This window comes from Pongo pygmaeus, chromosome 5 (assembly GCF_028885625.2).
Source record: "Pongo pygmaeus isolate AG05252 chromosome 5, NHGRI_mPonPyg2-v2.0_pri, whole genome shotgun sequence".
NCBI classification, from domain to species: Eukaryota; Metazoa; Chordata; class Mammalia; order Primates; family Hominidae; genus Pongo; species Pongo pygmaeus.
In genome coordinates, this window is record NC_072378.2 from 128,311,624 (window position 1) to 128,335,787 (window position 24,164).

Genomic DNA, 24,164 nt, shown 5'->3' on the forward strand with positions numbered 1-24,164 from the left:
TCTGTGCTCTAATATATCAACTCATTCATTCTGGTTAATTCACTTGAATAGGTCCTTCACATTGAAATGTGAGTACCAGGAAAGCAAAGAAGCTATAGAATATGGTCATAAGAATAGCAGTGATTACAATGAAAAGACAATTTGAGCTAAACTGTCTTCCTATCACAGAATTCAGCTGAAGAAAACTCTTTTGAATAAAACTGATACAGACACAGACTAGGATTAAATTTAATTTAATTCACATTAGTTTATAGATTATATTTTTAACTGACTGCTTTGTCACTAAAATAAAGTCTTAGCTTTGGCAAAAGTATTCTATATTAGAATATGAAATATATATCACAATATAAATGCACAGTTAAAGAAATAAAAATAACTCTAGTTATTTAATAAATTTGTCTTAACTCACATATTGCTGATACTTTTCATAGTTGCAGACGGTACTGTAACTTTTTTGATTAAACATGAAAGCTGAAGCATCTACCTTACGTTTTGTTCAAATTCAATTACCATCTCCACAAATATTTATTGTACTTAATATGACTCTCACTCTGTACTTGTCCCTGGCATATAGTGATGTATAAGACTATTAAATCAGAGCTTCAAACTTGGCTAAATAAGTATTTTTTTTGTTTTAGTAAAATGTTTTATTTTCTATTATAAATATGATACTAACATGTAACAATGAACTCTGGCTTCTCCATACAAAATACAACTTTTTCTAAAATAAAGGGGATGGAAAAACAATTTCCAGAGAATGAGAGAGTGAGTGAGAGAAACACACACTTTGTTCAAGGTACTTTGTCCCGGACTACATTTGGAATGTTTTAAGTTTTCAAAAAAATGCGAAAAAAAGCAACAGACTGTTGCGTATGGCCTGAACAGAAAATTTGTGTTGTAAAAGGTCACACCGCAAACTGGAATGTCTTATGGAGGGACACCAGATTTTCCAGAGAACTAAGTTCTTTTCAGCAAAATTGATCTAAATGCAAAGGATATTAGGAAAGCAAGGTTCTAGCTCTTCAGTACTCACAACTGACACTGGAAAGGGGGTGGGGGTTGGGGGGCAGGGGAGGGTCTGACTGTGAGGCAGGTGAAACACAAGACTTGCCCATAGGAGTCATCCAGGACTAAGAAAGGTCCTTTCTAGACCCTTTTCATTCAGCCCAGGGATTCCTGGGCAGGGTTGTCCTTCTCACTGAAAGTGGCTTATGTACTGAAAATGCACCTCGTCCGATAGAAGGAAACCTTCACTGAAGCTAGCAAGGGGAGCCTTTCAAACTCCAGAGACTCCTCTATAATATACTCAGTGCTGTTTCTAACTCTGGTCACGCAATTTTTAATGTATAATTCATTTTTTTATATTGGGAAATACTTTACCTATCTACCTACATATCCACACACAAATTTTTAAGAGTAAAGTGCACACATTTTAAACGTACAGTTTGACAGATTTTTACCTACATATGCACCTGTGAAATACTGAACCATTCCTTCACCAGAAGGTTCCTTCATGCCTCTTCCCAGTCATAAGATTATGCCATTTTGACTATTAAATGTTTCTTCAAAATGCCCTGTCAGAAAACTTTTTATTTTCGTATTGAAAAATTTCACACCAAAGCTGACCATACTTGCATGCTAGTTTAAAATGTAGTCAGGCAATAAGTTGATGTTACTTTAATAAATGTGGTAGTTTTTCTTTTTCATTTCTTTTCTTTTCTTTTTCTTTTGAGACAGAGTCTCACTCTGTCACCCAGGCTGGAGTGCAGTGGTACAATCATAGCTCACTGCAGCCTCAAATTCCTAGGCTGAAGCAACCTTCCCATCTTCCAAGTAGCTGGAGCTACAGGCACATGTCACCACGCCTGGCTAATTTTTTTTTAGTTTTTGTAAAACAGGGTTAGCTTTTCATATGTGGAAAAAACGCTAAATGTTCACAGAAGAAAATATATCAGACCTGGGCAAAAACATTAAAAAACAAGCAAACAAAAAACCCGTAGTTTCTCCCCTGTCCTAGCAATCTCGATCACAAAAATTTAGTTTTGTTTTTATACATATTTCATTCATAACTGTCTAACATAAATTATGTCCCTCTTAAGTACAAAATTATTAGTATAAAGATAGTTAACACATGTACTGTTTATAATATGGTAAGCACTATTTAAGCACTTCATATATATTTTATTTTATTATTTTAGAGACAGGGTCTCACTCTGTCACCCAGGTTGGAGTACAGTGGCATGGTCATAGCTCATCGTAAACTGGAACTTCTGGGCTTAAGCAATGCTCTCACTTCAGCCTCCCAAGTACCTGGGACCATAGGTGAGCTCCATCACGCCTGGCTAATATATATATATTTTTTTTAATTTTCAGTAGAAACAGGGTCTTGCTATTTTGCCCAAGCTGATATCAAACTCTTGGCCTCAAGCTATCTTCCCGCTTTGGCATTGCAAAGTGGCAGGAGCCACCGTGTCTGGCCTATATATGTTATTTTAATCCTCAAAACAATAAGAAGGTGTAGGTACTCTATTATTTAATTTTTGGAATGAGGGTTTACATAATTTTCTCAATACTAAAAAATTCCTAAGGGACAGAGTCAATATTTGAACTCAGATAGTATAAGGCCAGAGTCCTTTCTCTTACTCACTACACCACACCACACTGCATTCCTGAGATCCAGAAGTGTAGGAGAGCTAGATTATTAGACAAATAATGGACTATTTTTTACCACTTCAAAGTTTCTATCAATTATTCTGTGCCACATGGTAAGACTGTTTCCAGGATCTCAATCCTCCTATAGTTTAAGTATCATGTGATATTTGTCATTTTTTAAATGTGTATCGGGAGAGAGATAAAAGGACACAAACATCTCAGGCAAGAGCAAATAATGAAATAACTGAATAAAAAAGTTATGTTAGGATAATACATAGCTATCATTTCTCGGTTACAGAAACATAGCATGACACGTCTAAAGAACTTCAGAGGTCAATGTGGGACCCTTTTACAATTTTGGTTCTACTTTAAATCTGGAAAAACACAGGTGATATAGACCTAAATGCCTTATTCTATTATCTTTTAAAAATTTCAACTCTCGCTCCTGATTCGTAAGCTAAATTTTTAAAATAAAATCCTTATACATCATATGTGTCTGTGTATATTTTCTCTTTAACAATTGCTTTTTTAAATAAAAACTATCAAAAGGAATCTTCATATGTGAATTGAAAAAGTATATATTTTTTCTCTTCCATAAAGCTTCTTTATTATTCACAAGAGTTAAGGAGAATGTCTTTCTTTATTGCCTTACAAATCAGGAGTAAAGCACAAATGCTGATTGAGCAAACTGATGATTAGATGGAAAAAACTGATGAAAGGAAAGATGCCAGTACAAACAGAATATGGCCATTCATTTTTACCCCAAATGAATCAACTACTGGACACAAATGTGGGTCTGCTACTGATTCCGGCAGCAAACCACCCAAAGAACCAACCTTTTGAGGAGGCCCGCGTCTGCATGCAGACAGCTTTTTCATGTTTCTTTTGCTAGAATACACCAAGTAGCAATTTCTCCTTTGTTAGCACAATCAAGTAACTCTTAAATGAAGAATTAAAAACACAGAGAATGTAGGAGACTCTCCCCCACTTGGAACTCTAAATACTCATTCAAAGATGCAAATGTTTTCTCTTGTCAAAGAAACTAGGCAGCTAAGCCACAATATGCCAGGTCAGCAGGAATTGCCCTGGCTATTAGCTAGCCATCACAGATCTGATTTCTCAGAATAAGTTTTTAAAAAAGTAAATGATCTTCAATCTAACTGCACTACTGATGAAGATATAGACCAATCTCTATCCCTATAATCTTATATAAACATGAATTAGCTTGGTTCTTTTTATGTTTGATTGTCTACGATGGAAAGTAATAGAGGTTTTTAAACAAGCAACTTGCTATTTTCATCTGCTATTGCTGACCTTTTCCTAAGATATTGGTTGATCAGCAGCACAAGACCTTTCAGACACTAAATGGCAGAAATAAGCCCTTCTAAGATTTTTCTAGATCTTTCCTATTATCATAACAAGATTCCTTCAGTCAAGTACTAGAGGATGGGAAGTAGCACCCCATTAGTTGTTAAAGACACGCAAATGAGTCACAGAACTAACTTAACAGAAATGTCATATTTAGCCCTGAAGCAGGGAACAAAGTCCTTCCATTTTAGAAAGGGGGTGAGTGTAGTTAAAACAAGCAAAAAAAGCAAACCTCTTACCTTTTGTAGCAATGCGCACACACTGGGTTTTAGTTTCCTGATAGAGTAAAAATGAAAAAAAAGAGTCAATGTACAGATAATGTTTCCTGTTTCATAAACTATAATTATTATGAAGATCCATCTGGGGTCATAAAAAGGGATTATAAACAACAGAATTTTAACATTAAGAAAACTTTAAAAAATATGCCTCCCTAGGGATACTTAAAAATCTAAAGTAAGAACTTTGAAAAATATTTTAGTTTTCATAGACAGGTAAATATTTGTTTTTACCTTGCAATGAAACAGGTTAGTTTGTGACAAGTAGTACAGCATTCTATTTTCATGTATAGTACTTCGTAAACTATCAGAAAAATGTATTTGCAAAGCTAATAAAAATCAGGTCCAAATATAAATTTAATTTTCATCTGAGAACTGTAGACTCAAACCAAAGCTGAACATTACATACTTTCATTTGGATCCTAGCATGACTAAAAAAGCTAAATGATAGCAGTTAGAAAGATCATCAAAACATTACATCATAGTTGCGGTGTAATTTATCTGTTCTTTCTTTCTTTTAATTTAGCTATTAGGAGTTAAATGTTTCTCAGCATAGATAATTTTCCTCCTCTTGCTGGACAGAGCGGGTATACAAAGTAGAAGCAATAGGAAAGGACAAGAAAAAATATGATTATTTTTAATGCTGTCAGGTGGCAATAGGAGACACATGTCCCTGCCAGCTACTTTTGGCCCCACTCTTCCTCCTCTAGGACTTAATTGAGTCAGTGTACATCCCTGAATACACAAGAGGTGAGAAAAGGTATCAAAGCCAGTGAACAAACCAGAGGCGATCTGTTTGCAAGATGCATTTATAACTCTATCTTGAGTAGTTCTATATGTTGATAATTTATAAAAGAGTTTACAATTTCCACTTAAGCATTTTTTATTTTTAAATTAAAATAAAGCAGTGAGGGGGGAATTTGCACTTCTATTACTTGTGGCCTGAGACCTTCATGGTAACCTGCGAGAGATTATTTCACAGTCCCATAAAGGCCCCAAAGGATTTTCATTTCTTAAAAGCAATTGCTGTTAACTTTCTATCGGCATTACCAATCTCTACTTGTAGAAGTCACATCAACTTTAAAACTCTTTGCCAAGATAACTGTGAAATATATTGTTGCTATTCTGTACTTTGATTAAACCACAGTGTAGATATATTAACAATTGGAAGAGAAAATTCATATCAAAAAGCTTTTAAAGAATGCAGAGAAAATCCTTTATAAGTAGCAGACATTCATTAACACTCCTCTGGTATAATAGACCAAATAATCAAAGTTAATTTGGAACCTCTCTAAAGATCAAAACCCTCACACAAAACTATGCTTCCTACTCAATGCTATATTATACCCAGAATGAACTAATAACTTCCATAGCGTTTTGTTTTTAGAGTAGCCCAGTTGTAACAGTGGTATGGAATGATACGTGGGCAGGAAGTGGACATTGGACTACTCTCTAAAGACCCCAGTTCTTTAAAGGTAAACGAGAAGAGCATCTTCAACCACGAGCAGCCTCTGACTTTGGAGCACATCTTAGAAGACGCTGTGGGCTTCTTCTTTGCTACCTACAAGCCAACCATATAGGCAAGCAAACAACAAAGCTTTGATTCAAAAGCAGCTAATCAATACCCAAAGCTCTCACGGCCCCTGCAGAAATGCAAAAGGATTGTTGTCTTCCAATTAAACTCTTCTAAGATATAATATGACTGATGCAATTGTATATCATGTATCACTCCCAGGTGCTCACCTTAGGGACTCAATTACATAAACCCAGCAATTTCCTATACGGCTTCAAGTCCATTAAAATGTCATCATTCTATTGGATTTTAAATTGTGAAAATTTCTATCCTCAACATTTGTCTACCCTCTATCTCTGTCTGCCAATAAATAAATAAATAAATAAAAATAAGTTTTAGGAAAGAAAATCTTCCAAAGAGAACAGCATGAGGCATGAAAGGCCAGGTTGTTTTCTCACATACGGAACTGCCGGTCGTTTCTAATGTCCTGTTGTGTTTTCCTCTTCAATATTCATTTGGGATCAGTGGCAGTGTTCAAAAACAACTGTGTCCAAAATGGGAAAAGGAGGGGCAACCAGGGAAACAGAGAGCAGCCTTCTGTAATGGCTCAGCAGCCAGTCATCGCCAGGCTGCCTTTTGTTTAGGTTCAGTCAGATATACCACAGGCGCCCTATTACTTGGTAATCAGAGGATTGTTACTTGTTATTTACTATTTGGCTTGAAACCCCTGAAAAGCTTATAAGGTTTTATTAGCCTGCTGTGGAACACGCATTCTGTTTATCCTGCAGTAAATTTAATCTCTTGAAGTGTGCCACCACTGAGCAAGGAAGACAGAACAATGCCTGATCATTACTGAGGGTGGAGTCCCGGCAGCAGCACACCCACCTTTTCAAATCATTTTACTCTCAATTGCTATTGTGGGCTTTCCTGAGGAAGGCTCGAGTAGAAGCAGTTACTAGGAAACAGGAACCCTGTGAAATGGAACTGGCGTGCGGCCTCAGCCCTACTGTAGCCCCAAAACTGTGCACACTGTTGAGAACAGAACCCCCTACATGCAATTTTTCTTTTTCTTTTTTTTTTTTTCTTGACAGATGATACTGAGTATTTATAAAATTTGACTTCAGCTTTTCTTCAAAGCAGGGAAAAAGCAAATCCTGGAGGAAGCTCACCTTCTCCACACTGCTCATCGCCTGGAAATAGATGTTGTATCCTTTGCGCGGAGCCAAAGGAGGGTTCCAAAAGCCTTGGTAGGTCCGATTGTCACCCACAGTGAATGGAGCAGGCTCAGGTAGGTTTCCCGGGGGGAGTTCTGCAGCAAAGTAATAGGGTGCACCCCCACTCATGGCATTTTGGTATGTGACAGGAACCTGGTAGCATTCCATGGCTCCGGCTTCTCTCTTGGTTCGGTGTGGGTGCAGTTCTTCCACAACAATCTGATAAGCACTTTGGGGAAAAGAAAAAAAAACACACACATATATATACACACATATTTAGAGATTTGAGATACTACGATTTTTTTTAAGGGGTTGACTATTAACACACCACATTTCAAAGTATTTAAAGTTAGTCTTAACCTGGTACACCCTTTTCAGCTATTTTGCAATAAAATGAAAAATCCACATAGATGCTGCTGTCCCTAACATCACCATAGTTACAAAGAAACTGATAAAAAGAAGAACAATCACCTTAGGACTTTCAACATTTTTAAATGTTGAGGAATGAGCCACCCTAATAAGGATTCTGACATTAACCAAAGACACATCACAGATTCAGTTCTTTGTCTGATATTTTTAAATGTTTAAAGTTCACATTTTCCCTTGAAATGATATTACAGAAAGTCCAGCTCCAAGGTCTAACAGAATGACTGCCTCAGGGCGGTGCTAGAAGCACCCATTTGTGGTTGTCACAGCTTCAGAGACAGAATGTACTGACAGGCTTCTCCACCTCTTGACCTTGCCACGGCATCTACATTGGCTCAGAGCTATGTAGATCTAAAATACAAGTGACATGCGGCAATACGGGCACAGATGGACAGAAATCTGTCCTCACAACTGAAATAGACCGCCTCCTTCTTCTGGAGTTGTTAATAATAAAATGTTACAAATTGTAGAAACAGATGGCATTTGGCCTATTAAAGCTCTAACCTAAACCTTCTGATATCTTTAAGTCTTAAAACTTTTCTATAATTGCAATTACTTTACAAAGGAGAGAAAAAAACAAACAAAAACAAGGCAAATTTAAAATAAAGATCTCCCTGATCTCTAACAATATTTTTTAACAACTCTGAAACTGGTATATTAACAATATTCTTTTTTAGTAGAAAATTCTTTACGTCAAAATTTTTTCAGGTAAAATATTACCATGAAAGTTGACATTATTATTATAATATATTTTATATATTATAAATATATTTTAAAATGTTTTAAAATTCCTAAAAATTCTGGAAAAATATATGTGGTATCTTATGTAAGTTGAACATAAATTATATGTAGGGCTGCATATTGATAGTCAATGGATCTCCAGGAGGCATAGAATACATTCTTTAAAAGACTTCCATGAAAAAGAAAGAGGTGGGTAGGTAGAGGGGAGTGGGGAGGAGAGGGGAGGGAGAAAGAGAGAAGGAGAGAGGAGAGAAGGAGAGAGAGAGAGATGAATATGCGTCTATGAAAATTAAAACAGTTTAGACTCTGGTATAAAATTCTAATTTAATATAAACTCTTATACCCACAAACAAAAGATCTTCAAAACAAAAAAGATTAAACAAAAGGACATCAAAAGAAAGAGTTAAATCATAATTTAATTGATAAATTACAGATTTTCTTTTCTTCCTAATTATTCAAGCTCCCATTTTCCATTAAAATATTGCTAATAAATCAGTAGGTTCGTATCCATCTCGTTTCCTCTAAAAAGATAACAGAACCTGTATTAATGTCAGAAATTGCGATTTGAGCAAGCAAGGCAGAAGTCTATGTTATTTCAAATTATATGTGCTGCATCATTCCCTATACCTCTGCCAAGTTGGGTTGCTAAGCTTCTAAGAATGCTACTGACAAGATGCATGGTCTCTCAGGCATCCATGGAGCAGGCACTTGTCAATTTTAAGATATAGAAAATACATACACATAGCCCTGGAGAAAGACGAGAATGATCATAGCTGACATATGCTATGTTTTATTTTAAATTTATAATTCATATTTGTATATTATACATTTGCATGTCCTGTGGATACATCCACATATGCATATAAACTCCCTCATACATGCTCTCCAAACAAATGTAACCTTATATTCTTGCCCTAAAGAATGATAATAATTACCTATCCTCGTTAATCATTAATCTAATCCTTAAAAATAGATTCCTCATTAATTATCCCATACCTCTAGAAAAGAAACACAAAATCTAGTGAACATTCAATCTTAACTAATTCTATTACATTGACAGAGATTCTACACTACAAATTCAGGATACTTCATGCAAGACAGCTTGTCTATCCAGATCTATGAGGAGCAAAGTAAATTGCCAGTGTTGGAGAAGAGTAAAGGAAGAAAAGGTGCAATAGGCTCCTTGGGAAAGAGCCTTAAGTATGTTCCCATAGAAAATAAAAATCAACGCCTTGGGTTGAACTTTCAGATTTGGCCCTACTCTCAATTAAATGAAAGATAAATTATTTCAATTTTATAAGTTCTAAAATACAAGTGACATGCTTGTTTCATAAAGAATTAAGAAAATGATTTCCACATAATTTATATACAAATATAAATTACAGTGCCATGCACTTTAATCTTATATATCTTTTCTTTACCAATATTATTCATTTATTCTTTGAATGGTCATTACAGAAATGAAGTATTATATTTTTGTTACTATTGAAACTGAGGCAGAAAAATTGAGCTCCCCTTAAAACTTAAACCAGGAGCCTCACTTTGTTCATTCTCTACTTTATACTACAGTGTTACCAACTGAATATTTGTGTCCCTCCCCCCCTCCACCAAAATTCATGTTAAAACCCTAATTCTCAAAGTGATAGTATTTGGAGAGGGGGCCTTTAGAAGAGGGGCCCTCACCAAGAACCAAATCTGAGAGCACCTGGATCTTGGACTTCCCAGCCTCCAGAACTGTGAGAAATATTTCTTGTTTAAGCCACCTAGTATTTTGTAATAGCAGCCTGAGCAGACTAAGACACATACATACAAAAAGACTTCTGAGAACTGGCTTCCAAGCATATTTCTAAAACATTCTTTGTGCAATGAGTGACATTAGATGGAAAGCTAGTTGGAGATAACCTGGTCACCACACTCTATAAGCCTTCCACTCTACCACCACTCATACCAGGAGAAATGGTTTCATGATATAAAATTCACCCCAGTTTCTAGATATTTTTTAACCCCAAATATGTTTAACTCCAAAAGCTGATACAATAGCCATTACATTTTCACATATTATACTTACTTAAACGTCCATTATCCTATTTGAAACCACACTGGAATATGTGGTTTCAAATAGGATAATGGATGTTTAAGTGTTTGTGAAATGAATACATTGCTTTTGCCTTTTCTGTCGATATTTTTGCTTAGGACATATCCAAGATACTCTTTTTCTTTCTCCACGAAAGTACATTTTTTACCTGAAAAATCCTGAGCATTATTTGAAGAGTAAGAATTTTCTCATTTACCTTTCTTCCTGTGACACTGTATCCATTAATTCATTTTCATTCAACAATTATATATTTAACAGGTATCATGCGGGCTCTGACAATAGAGAGGTTAAAAAAAAAAAAAACCTGGCTTTCACGGACCTTATATTCACTTTTATTTATTGAAATTTCTAGTGTTCTACCATCTTTAGAATGCTTTCTGCCCCTCTCAAGTTTGATACAGTTTAAAACAACAACAAAACTAAAATATATACCTTCTTTTAAACTCTGTCCACTTTGGAACCTGTGACTGTCCATGGTAAGCATTTAAAGTGACTGAGACAGCTACCCAGAGGTAGATCTTCAGAGTCTTTTAAAGTCATCTCTCATACTCCCTTTTGCTTTTACACCCAAACGAAACCGAAATTGTACTACTTTTCTATAACATCACTCAGAAATACCACTTTCAGTTTAAAATCTTGATATACACATGTCTGCTGTACTGCTATCTTTCTGTTCTGGACCTCCTCAGCATGCTACCTTTCAAAGATATTGAAAATATGAAAAGTATCTTTCCTTATACCAGTATCCCTCAAAATCCTCTAGTGGCATTTTACTCTCCTTAGTTGGGCTGTCTTTAGTCAGCATCTTTCTGGATGCATCACTTTGTGCATCTATTTCTACCTTTTTTCATGCCCACTGAAGACGTGTTTTTATAACTCACACAGAGATCAACTGTAATCATGGTGAGTCTTTAAGAAGTATTTACATTTAGTGAAAAACAGCTATAAAAATAACAAAAAGTCACAATAGTCCATGTTTAAAAGAAACTATCTTTCCTTCATTGTTCAATCTGAGAGGCTGTTCTCTAACCACATTTCCAATTTTTAAATCTGTTTCTGTCCTTGTTATTTTCTTATTTATCAATACAAATTAATTAAAAGACGAAATAAGAAATGAGAATTTGCACTAGAAGTGAGTTGACTAATTACATGAAATGGGATTGTGCTTCTTCATTCTTCTGGTTATCTAATTACCTAATGGTACTAAACTCTGGCTAGATCTAAATATTATGTGAGCTCAGTACTTTAGTAATTAAAACTATTCCAAAGTCATCATAATATTTTTAATCACTCTACCCATAGTTCATATATTCCCCATTCCTTTTAATAAACTTCAAAAGTATTTCTGTAATTACATTAAATCAATATATTGGTATAATTAATCTTCATTCAATACACAAAATGTGACTTCCTTATTTTTTAAAAAATTAAAATGACATATTTTACTACATTATATGGATGTTTCTCAACTTATGATGGGGTTATGTCCCAATAAACCCATTACAAGTTGAAAATATTGTAAATTGAAATGAATATAATAGACCTAATCTACTGAACATCGTAGCTTAGCCTAGCCTAACTTAAATGTGCTCAGAACATTTACATTAGCTTGTAGTTGGCAAAATCAGCTAATACAAAACCTGTTTTATAATAAACTGTTTAATATCTCATGTATTACATATCGCTAGCCCAGGATAATAGCAACATTAAAATTTGAAGTACATTCAAATTTCAATGGTTTTGCACTATCATTTTAAAGAAAAATAATAGATTGAACCATCAAAAGTTGAGGATCATTTGTAATCTAATTTGATTAAACACTGGTATGCAGTCATTTTTTTTGTTTTAGAGAGGCCAAATAATGACTTCTCATTATATAATTTCCCCTTAGTTGTAAGACTAAGAAATAAAATGCGTAAGGGGATTTTGCCGTTTACTCAAAAAGAGACTGTGATACATACGGTAGATAGTATTCTTAATTTAATGCTTACAAAGTTTGGGGCTGAACCCAAAATTACCTATAATGGCCTGCCATAGATTTTTTTAAAAGCCCATTACTAAGTAAATACTCTGTGAACATGGTTATACTTTTAGCTTGCACAACCTCTTGGTGATAGCAAAATAACAAGTTATACAGTGGTATATAAACAACCTCAAATTTAACCTAAAATGTCTTCTTAAGGCTTTAGGAGAAATTATCTAGCTCCAATATTTTACTATTTCTCTTATAAACAGTCTTCCCAATGTCCCAAAGCTACGGTTGCTCGTACTGCCAATATTTTAGTGCACCAGGGGGTAAAGATTTAACTATCATCCCTGGTTATCTTTCCAATCCCGTTCTTTACCTTTACACACCTGAAACACATAAGCTACTTCTCTCCTGACTAATCTCCCTGTAAAAGGAACTAATAGTTACCAAACAAACACAGCTCAAAATCCTGGCATTAACTTTAATAATTCCTGTCTTTAACCAAGTTCTATCTCCCTGTAATTTTTCTTAATAATGCCTTTTAATATACTATTTCTCTGTATCCTCATTTCTTCCATTCCTTCATAAGTCAAACTCTGTACTTTTTACGCTGGGGTTGATAAATTACCACATTCCTTACCTTATATCTCCATTCTTGTTTTATCTCCTGATATTTATTTTCCATTTGAAGCTGGTATGACCATTGTTACCCAAATATACTAAACATACAGTCAAGAATTTCTGCCTTTCTTGTCTAGTTTTTCTACTTCTGCCATGAAGCCTTCTTGAACTATCTTCATTCCTCAGTACTCTGTCTTCTAAAGGCAGTGGGGTAATTTTTAAGGTGAGGATGACTGAAGGATGACATGGAGGTAGAAGTCATAATCACATGGATGCATGTTTAATCTAGTTCCTAACCCACTGACAATTATAATGCCAAAGATCCATTGATCAGAACCATAAATGGTATTCTCAAAAACTCTAGGGTGGAAAAAACAAAAGACCTAGCATTGCTGTCTTATAATATTTATTGCTTATATGATACATCAGTATGTGGCCGTGGCACATTACATGTACCAACATGGTACATTACAAATATGATTTGATATTATACTGTTAAAAACAGTTTTTTAGGTATATGTCTTTTCTTTAGCAGATGATAAGCTTACTACAGAATGTGGCTATTATATTTTTAGCTCCAGTTCATTTGTTCACCAAATATTTGTTGAGTATCTGTTACATGTCATGAATTATTTTAAGCATTGAGGTTAAAATAATGAAGATAGTAGCAAAAGTCTCTGTTCTCATGAAGTTTACATTCTAGTGGGGAGATACAAATAAAAAAATAAATTCAGAAAACCAACACATATTAAGAAGGGATAAGTGCTCTAGAGAAAGATAAGGCAGGCTAAGGGAAAGAGGGAATGATGGGAATGCAGAGTGCTATTTTATATGGGTTGGTCAAGAAATCCTTATGTGATAAAAGTATCCACTGGGCAGAAATCTGAAGAAAGAGAAGATTTATACTACTTGAGTACATGTATAATCTCTTCCTGCATAACATATTACCCTGAAATTCTGCAGTTCAAAGCAACAAACATTATCTCACAGCTTCAGTGGGTCAGGAATTCGACAGTTGCTAAGCTAAGACGGGTCTGGCTCAGGGCTTCTCACAAGGTCATAAGCAAGCTGTGGGCTGGGACTATGGTATTCTAGAGGCTAGAAAGAAGATTTAACAAGAAGGGCATACTTCCTCCTATTTTTGGTTAGAAAAATTATAACGATTCTACCTACTATGATTCTAGAGAATAAACATAAAATTAAAGTAACACCTATTTGATCTAATTGGACCATATGACCTTTATGCCCATAAAATAGGGCAAAAAGATTATTTCCATCTCTAGTTAAATTTCAAGATGGTTTTATTTGGAATTCAAGTAAGCTCTAGGTCAGGATAGTGGTTAGGAAAATTAGAACTATTTGATATCTTTAAATTTATGTAATGAAACAGACTATTCTGCAGGTGGATGAGGATAGCCCCAAATTTTAAAGCTATGTGACCCAAGGAAGACATACAACCCTAACATACATTTGTCTGTTAAGCTATCAGTGAACTTAGAACATCAGACAATTTCTTTTCCTAATTTAACGGTGGAAGAAATGGTGGTTTTGACTTTATTTCATGACTATATTTTATCAAACTAAATAGGTGGTGCTTAATGTTATGAAACGCAAATTAGATGTTCTCCACAAAACAAAGTAACCTTAGAATGGGTAGCTTGCTGCAGTGCAAAATGGGTAGAGTTTCTGTTTGGAAAATGCTGAAATAAAATACATATTCATTTATTAACTTTACAATAAACAGTCTCACCACAGAGAAACTATTTTGTGTTTTTACAACATGCTGCTGTTATTTTCATTCTTTGAAAACACAGCTACATTGGATCAATCTTTTAATAAATGGGACGTTCTATGCATTATAATTTGTAATTATATTTTCCCAGGTTAGAGTTTTAATTCATTTATGAAGAAACCTTTTAGAAAGAAAAGAAAAGGAATTATGTATTCTAGGGAATTGATTCTAAATGTAGACAATATTCATTTTGAATACAGCAATGATTGTCAAGTGATGACAGTTGTAAGGATAGATCTCAAAAAGTTGGTAAGGAGATTCAAAGTTCTACTTAAGTCAGGCAACAATGTTCAGTTTTTAGAATGATTATAAAATCAAAAATTAATTTCGTCAAAGAACCACACTTGCCAGCACTGCATCGCACATGTTCTACATTAGCATAGGGAAGCAGTAATGGGTAACAGAAGGACAATGTGGTTGGTGAAACTTAGTGCTGCATTATGCAGAATGGGATTTTTCACTGCGGTCATTACTTCTTATGTAAACACAACACCATGATCTCTTAGAGATTAAAACTTGGTGAAAATATTGGTAAGGTACACAAAATATACAAAATAACTCCTCTTTTCATAGAGAGAGCATTACTTTTTTGATTTGGGGTAACAATACTAAAAATATTTATCACTTAATAACCTCAAAAAACAAAACCTTGAATTCTGAGATGTATTTTTACTCTGCTACCACTTCAAATATAAAAGCTACCATCTCCTCTTACCTAAAGTCTCCACTCAAACTCCCTTCCCATGAAGCTTTACACATCTTACTGATCTAAAAACCTTATGTAGGAGGCACAGCCTTGCCTGCATTTCTATTGCTACTTTCTTAATACGGCCCATTAGCACTTCTCACAGGGACTACTCCAGCCTTCTGGATTATCCCCAGTCCATTCTCCATGTTTCTATCAGAGTGATCTTTCTAAAAATGTAAAACTGCCCATGGTAACTTCTGCTTACAGTCCTTCTGTGCCCACCTTCAGTTTTGGGGTGGCACTAAACAGCCTCTCCCTTTGCTCCCTGTTTTGTCTCTCCAGCTTCAGCTGCTGTCAGTTCTCCCACAGACCCTTCACTCTCAATGACCTAGGCTATTTGCAATTCGTAAATGCATCATTGTGACCTTTGGCCATGCTCATTTCTACCTCTCCTCACAAATTCAGCTCTAGCACCACATTTTCTAGCTGTTATTGCACTTATCACACAGCATTGTTACCAGTCATTAATTTAGGAGTCTACCACTCACATGGGTGCACATACTAATCGCCTTAAGTAGATTTCTATTTCAAGTATGCAGCTCAGCTCTTGGCACATATAGAATGTTATTGAGTCAACAAATTTATAGAATCCATTGGCAATTTTAGCTTTCCTAATAAAACTAAACACGAAAACTCTATATAACAAGATTTCCTAGTTGTTATGACAGAGGATTGCAGAACTGGAGTTTGTTTGATATTAGGAAGACCAGGCAGAAAGAATACATATTTCCACTGGAGGTGGGATGAATAGATGTTGAAATGCAAAATGGCAGAGGCTAGTAATGCTATAATTAGGGAAGGACAGAACCCAGTATTTAGGGTCTATGACAGCCAGCAAGCTAACTCCTGGATACTCTCAGAAGATTTAGTAGGGTAATATGTAGTTCTGGTTTATTTGGGAAGGTGACAGGGGTGGCAGGGGGAAGGGTCACAGAGTAGAATAGCATCAAGCATTAGCAGAGAAGAGATTTTGATAGACTGACATAAACAAAGAAAAAATTGAGTGGAAAGTAAAATTGCTTCAAGTACATTTGAAGTGAGTGATGGGAATCCAATCAAAGATTTGAGATACCAGACCATAAATTCAATGGTAAGGAAAAATGATTACATTAAATTGAATCTTCATTTTCAAAAAATTAAGGCACTGGATCAGATAAGCCTCATGATAAGGCTACAGTTGCTGGTAGGGAGACTGAAAGTAGGAATGTGGTCAGAGGAAAGAAAGACAGCACAAAGGATTCAGAGGTTAAAGGAGGCAGGGCTCATCTGAAGCCAGATTACTTGACTAGAGCAGTCTGGTCCCACCACCTGGCACCCACCTGTAGGTGAACTGGGTAAGTCATTACAAAAACTAAAGATGGACTTGGTGGGATTAGCATATCAGTTAGAAAGCAGATTTTATTTTCCTGGTAGTAACATTCACTTCAAAAAAAATCTGTTGTTTATATTATTATTAAATTACTTCTTGTAATATTCCAGGATTTAAATTTATTTTTCTGAGCACTAATCTCCAACAATGTATAATTTGAAGTTCTCAGCCTCTGGCTCAATTCTAGAAAAGGTCAAAAATCTTGCCAACAAATACAAAGATGAGTGTTTCTAATTGGTCATTAGAAATTATATAAAGGTAATAAAGTAAAAGACTTTAAATTTAAAAACGTATATCAATAACATACTGAGTTAACAAAATTTCTGAACACCAGCTATGAGCAAAGGATTTATAAGGCTGCAGGTGCCTCTGATGGTCTATGACAAACCTGGGCAAAGATTCTGTGTTTTGCTGTGGTCATTTTACCTTTGATTTGCAATACCTTGCACGGTGACTGGCATAATAAATGCTCAATCAATGTTTGTGGAAAAAATTGATTAAGTGAATAATGAGTTAATGTAAGTTACATTATATAGTACAGTTATGCAAAAATAACAAAAATATGCTGTGTTTGCAACTTATGTAAAATAAAGTTGAATTTACCCAAATATCTAACTCTTAAAAGATAAATGCAAGTAGCTGGTAGCTGATTTAAGCACCAGTAACAGAAGTGAACACCTAAAAAGTAAATTTTATCACAGGTAGGAACATGTGAACGACCCTGATTACTTGTCAATAGGAAAAGTTGTTGAGTGCAGGCATTTTCTCTTTCTACTTTGGATCAGCAATCAGATTCACTCACAGATCATTGATTCATGAAGAGCACTATATACTTACTTTGAATTTTCAAGTAGCCAGTGTTTCATAAGTGTTTATGTTACAAGTACACCCTCAGCCATCTTTTTCTCTGGTATAGTGTTCTCATGATTTTTAGCCAGACAAGACTCAAGAGTTTCCTTTATGATTTGTATTCTTTTATCAATACATTTTTTAAATTAACAAAAAATATTTCTTCATTTCCAGTGATATAGGATTATTTTTGGTTATTTGGATGGCTAATATGTGCTCATGAAGTCAAATGTATTCCTTTTACACAAAGAACAAACATTAGTTTTATTTTTAACAGAATATGTAAACGACTTGATATAAACTATCAAGTGCCTACATGGATTTCTGTGTCTTCATTCATTTCTCATTAGAAGTTTGATAACAAAATGTCCACAAAATCATGTTTCAAATGGAAACTTGCTTAAGTTTTGGATATTCATCTAATTACAAATGTGCAGAAATTAAAATGGTTCTAACAATTTGACTCAGTTCCTAAAAATCACATGGCTCACAATTTTCTGAAAGATGGGGATGTTAGATAATATGAGACTTTACTGTTGAGAAGATAAAGAAAATGGCAAACCGAACATTCAATTTACTATGGAATACTTGATAAGGAGCAATTAGGGAATTAAAAGGTCAAATAGGCTTCATGTGTTAAAACTATTCTGCTTTTATTTCCTCAAAGCTTCTTATTTTTCAATCATTAATATGAAATTATTCATAACTGATTTACTGCATTGGACAGGAGTTATTTTCTCATCCTATTTCTGACAAATATCTTCAAAGCTCTTATAATATAGATACCAAGAGAGGAAGTGAAATGAAATGGGACTAGAGGTGGGAAAAAGGCCAATGCTCTTAAGTCAAACTGCACAGAGAGGTGAATTGTTCAGTGCATGAATATCTCAAAAATGCCTTAGAATTTTGCTCTTAACTACAAGTCTATCCGCAGGCTTTGTCCAAATGAAAAACTAGCAAGCCAAAGCAAACAAAACTAAACTAAACAAAAATAACACTTTCCTGACAGAAATTCTCCAATGAATTTCTCTTTGAAATGAACCACTTTACTAGCTGCTAAGCAACCTTCTGGCTCCTTTTTCTTTAACTCTTACAGTAAAAGAAAAAGTACCCCCCCAACCCTGCCTACCTAGTTTCTTATATCTCAGTTTCAGTTACCCGTGTTTCAATTACCTACCATCAAACTTGTCCAAAAATAGGTAAGTACAGTATAATAAGGTATTTTGAAAGAGAACGTAATCACCTTTTATTAAAATATATAGTTGTTCTATTTTATTATTAGTTATTGATTGTTGTGAATCTCTTACTGTGCCTAATTTATAAATTAAACTTTATCATAGGTTTGCATATATAGAAAAAAATATAGTACAGTCTGTATAGGGTTTGTTATTGTCTCTGGTTTTAGGCATACTTGGGCATCCTGGGATATACATACCTGTGGATAAGGCAGAACTACTGTAGTTTTCTCCTCTTACCTGATAGGAGCACCTTTGGCTTGTGCTGGTCTCAACAATACAGTTATTGTGGTGGCAGTTTCATTGAGAGAGGCATCAACTCCTTCATAGTCAGGTAAAGTTGGAGCTGATGAGTGATTAATGAGATAAAAAAAGGTTCAATTAATTTACAGTAATATATCATAGGTCAGAATGAATAGACGATCTTAAGTTAGGAAAAAAAATTCACCTAATTATCTACAACGTATTTTGTTTTATAGCGTAACATCTCCAAATGAATTTCAACTCTGGGAACTTAACATATCAAAAGCTAGAAAACCAAGATTTGCTGTGGAAATTTAAATAATCGTCTGGCAATTTATGACACACATTCCAAATACTTTGTGAAGATGCTTTCCTTTTAGTTTCCTGAGACCTTCAAGTGAGTAATGATGGGAGGGAAGGTAGTAACTGGGAAGGCTGGGCAGTAGTGCTTATGGAGTCACATATGGAGATCAGGAGCTATGAACAGCAAGAGCTGAGGTCAAGGGCTGCCTGGTGAAACAGTGTCGTTTATGATCTTATACTGTAGAAAGACACAGTATTCTTATCCTAATGTTTTTCACAACTCTGGTCACAAGAGAAACATATCAAGAAGTGTGGTGAATGATAATGGAAATCTTAGTTTTTGTTCATCAGGGACATTAGTTGACAGATTCTTAAAAAGAATAAATTTATAAATTTTTTAAATATTTGACAATGTTTAATTGGGGACTAGGATCTTGAGGGGGAGAAAGAGTAACCTCAAATAACTTTGGATGACTTTCATGTAGAAAGCTGTTTAAGGAGTATATGCTCAATGAAATGTGTGCATTATCTCTATCCATTCGTTGAACATTTACTGAATATATACTATGTGCCAAGTTTTATGAAAAATGCTATGAATATAAAGACAAAGCATGGTCTCTGATATTTACAGAATTAAAAGTAGGAATTCACATTTTATGAAAAGTAAGAGTCTTATAAACAAAAAATTATAGCAAAATGTTAGTGGCCAAAAGTGGAAGACCATTTGCCAAAACAGTGGTTCTCAAACTTGTAAGATCAGAATCACCTAGAGGGCTTTCTAACACAGAGATTATAGCCCCTCTCCCCTAGAGTTTCTGATTCAGTATTTCTGGGGAGGGACCTGACAATGTTTATTTCTAGACAGTTCCCAGGTGATGTTGATGATGATGGTCTGGGGGTGGGGGTCACACTTTTTTCATTAGTATTGGCAGTAGAGGGATGAAACCAGAAGGCTTAGGGTGTCTAATGATGTTTAAGCCAAATATCAAAAAAAGGGTAAAAACTCATCAGAAAGAGAAAGGATGAACTAAAATTCTGAGAAAGGAAACAGAATATCTGAAGATAACAAAATATGAAAGGGCATGGTACGTTTTAACAGCTATAAGCTGTGGCTGTGCCGGGAACTTTGGGTTCATGGGAGAAGTGGAGGATGGGAGGAGTCATGCAAAGAAGGACCCTGAATGCCAACACCAAGTGGATCTTTAGACTTCATCCCGCTGATTATAAGATACAAGATTGTGAAAATATTTAAGAAGGAAATATCTGTGGATTAAAGATAGATATAGAAATACAGTGAAGACAGGTAAGCCTGAAGGTAGGGATACCACTTAGAAAGATATTTCAATAATCTGTTTAAAATACTGTCTAGATGGAAGAAAAAGAGCAGTGACATTAGAAGACTAAGTATTATCTGAGTTTTTTAGGAAGCAGAAACAACAAATATTAATTTAATACATGCACAATATGTAGTATGTATGTGTGTATATATGTGTACGCGAATGTATGTGTGTGTATAAATAATTCCCCCAACGGTTATGCCTCCAATAACTTGATTTCTCTGTTAGTTAAATTATTTTTTTAAATGCTGAGAAATGTAATTACTGGACTCAGGGAATAAATTTGACAATAAATTATCTGAAAAGTTCAAGTAATGCTGAGAACCACACTAACCATAAATTTATTAATCTTAGATGTGATTAATAATTGTTCTCAACATAAAGTGACTGCAACCAAGTTTTTAAAGTACAATCAAGTACTCATTGCACTTAGGTTAATACAAGTAAAAGTGAAGTTGAATAATTAAAAGAAAAAAACAGATAGATGTTCTGGTCCTTTTTATAAACTTTATGTTCAACACAAACACAGTATTTGAGCCTTGAGAGACATACACACACACTAACAAACACATTTATGGCTCTCAAAAATTTACATTTGTTCAATGTTCTCAGTTTTGTAAGTTTATATAAATTTTATAGCTGTCTCTCTTGAAAGAGCTTACTCAATTATGGCACTACTGCTAATTCCAGAGGGTAGAAAACCTATCTCACTGCATCGTAACATCACCAAGTCTTATTTTCTGCTAAAGTGATTAAATACATATTATAATTCATGATTTGTAATTGTTCTCAGGAAAGAAAATTGCAATTTTAAAACATTATTATTTTATAATATAACGGATACTTTAATTTTTTTATTGGAATATTAAGATAAATCAAATGCTCTTCCAAGGAATTATAGCTCATAATGGAATAGCTAATTTTATTCATGATACAAATTTTTAAAGTTTGTATTATATTCAACACGTTTGCAAATAACATTTTAGACTCAAAATAATTTGGAAAGTACATGTCTTCCTTTTAATGCAAATGGTATAGATTAAAAAAATGAAAGACATATTTTATGGGTATTAATGATGTATCATTAATATTTGCCATGTAGAACTATAATAAAAATGAACACAAATGAACAAAAAGAATTTACAAAGTCAAAATTTGTGCTTTAATACATTGTGTGGTTGACCTTTAAATAATTTATTTTTCAAATTTAACTCTTCATTTACATATACAATATGTATTTATTTTAGTAAAGTTAAATAAGAAAAAACATTATATAAACTTCAGTAGATTTAGGGCATACTACAAAGCTAATTCCTTGCAAGAATTTAATCAGATTTAACTGATGATCTCACTGAAGGAGAAATAAGCTCTGTAAACAATCTAGTCAAATACAAACTATGCAACCATGAATACAATAGAATGTAAAGTTTAATTTCTTTATCAACCTAAAATTCTCCTGTACGTTCCCATTCTAAAACTTATATGTATTTATGTAAGATTTTTAAGTGTGAAAGAAAAGCCCATATTTATTTAAAATTATCATAATGTCAGGGAAAATGAAACAGAAAAAAGGTATGCAGTACTATAATACTAGAGAAAGGATCTTCTACCATTGTTTTGATAACATTCATTTAGAGTAAAAGTCTGACACCATAATAATTATCAACTCCTCAAAAGTATCATAAGATCTATTAGGATTTATAATGAATTTTGAAAGATTTTTAATAAAGACTTAGTATAATTTTTTTAAGACCACTGTCAATCAAAAGTGACTATTTGACAAAATTCAACAACCCTTCATGCTAAAAACTCTTAATAAATTAGGTATTGATGGGATGTATCTCAAAATAATAAGAGCTATCTATGACAAACCCACGGCTAATATCATACTGAATGGGCAAAAACTGGAAGCATTCCCTTTGAAAACTGGCACAAGACAGGGATGCCCTCTCTCACCACTCCTATTCAACATAGTGTTGGAAGTTCTGGCCAGGGCAATTAGGCAGGAGAAGGAAATAATGGGTATTCGATTAGGAAAAGAGGAAGTCAAATTGTCCCTGTTTGCAGACGACATGATGGTATATCTAGAAAACCCCATTGTCTCAGCCCAAAATCTCCTTAAGCTGATAAGCAACTTCAGCAAAGTCTCAGGATACAAAATCAATGTACAAAAATCACAAGCATTCTTATACACCAACAACAGACAAACAGAGAGCCAAATCATGAGTGAACTCACATTCACTATTGCTTCAAAGAGAATAAAATACCTAGGAATCCAACTTACAAGGGATGTGAAGGACCTCTTCAAGGAGAACTACAAACCACTGCTCAAGGAAATAAAAGAGGATACGAACAAATGGAAGAACATTCCATGCTCATGGGTAGAAGAATCAATATCGTGAAAATGGCCATACTGCCCAAGGTAATTTACAGATTCAATGCCATCCCCATCAAGCTACCAATGACTTTCTTCACAGAATTGGAAAAAACTACTTTAAAGTTCATATGGAACCAAAAAAGAGCCCACATCACCAAGTCAATCCTAAGCCAAAAGAACAAAGCTGGAGGCATCACACTACCTGACTTCAAACTATACTACAAGGTTACAGTAACCAAAACAGCATGGTACTGGTACCAAAACAGAGATATAGATCAATGGAACAGAACAGAGCCCTCAGAAATAACGCCGCATATCTATAACTATCTGATCTTTGACAAACCTGAGAAAAACAAGCAATGGGGAAAGGATTCCCTATTTAATAAATGGTGCTGGGAAAACTGGCTAGCCATATGGAGAAAGCTGAAACTGGATGCCTTCCTTACACCTTATACAAAAATCAATTCAAGATGGATTAAAGACTTAAATGTTAGACCTAAAACCATAAAAACCCTAGAAGAAAACCTAGGCATTACCATTCAGGACATAGGCATGGGCAAGGACTTCATGTCTAAAACACCAAAAGCAATGGCAACAAAAGCCAAAATTGACAAATGGGATCTAATTAAACTCAGGAGCTTCTGCACAGCAAAAGAAACTACCATCAGAGTGAACAGGAAACCCACAAAATGGGAGAAAATTTTTGCAACCTACTCATCTGACAAAGGGCTAATATCCAGAATCTACAATGAACTCAAACAAATTTACAAGAAAAAAACAAACAACCCCATCAAAAAGTGGGCAAAGGATATGAACAGACACTTCTCAAAAGAAGACATTTATGCAGCCAAAAAACATGAAAAAATGCTCACCATCACTGGCCATCAGAGAAATGCAAATCAAAACCACAATGAGATACCATCTCACACCAGTTAGAATGGCAATCATTAAAAAATCAGGAAAAAACTGGTGCTGGAGAGGATGTGGAGAAATAGGAACACTTTTACACTGTTGGTGGGACCGTAAACTAGTTCAAC

General features: G+C 34.6%; 1 protein-coding gene across 3 annotated transcripts in view; it reads right to left on the minus strand.

The window, feature by feature from the left end:
- PTPRK (protein tyrosine phosphatase receptor type K) overlaps window positions 1–24,164 on the minus strand; it is a 560,453-nt gene that overhangs the window by 95,918 nt on the left and 440,371 nt on the right. For all 3 annotated transcript variants that reach the window (XM_054491562.2, XM_054491561.2, XM_063666564.1), the window contains exons 11-13: window positions 19,108–19,213; window positions 6,978–7,251; window positions 4,260–4,296 (exon numbers count right to left, since the gene is read on the minus strand). In XM_054491562.2, coding sequence (XP_054347537.1) covers window positions 4,260–4,296; window positions 6,978–7,251; window positions 19,108–19,213 — 417 coding nt within the window. The remainder of the gene's footprint in view (window positions 1–4,259; window positions 4,297–6,977; window positions 7,252–19,107; window positions 19,214–24,164) is intronic.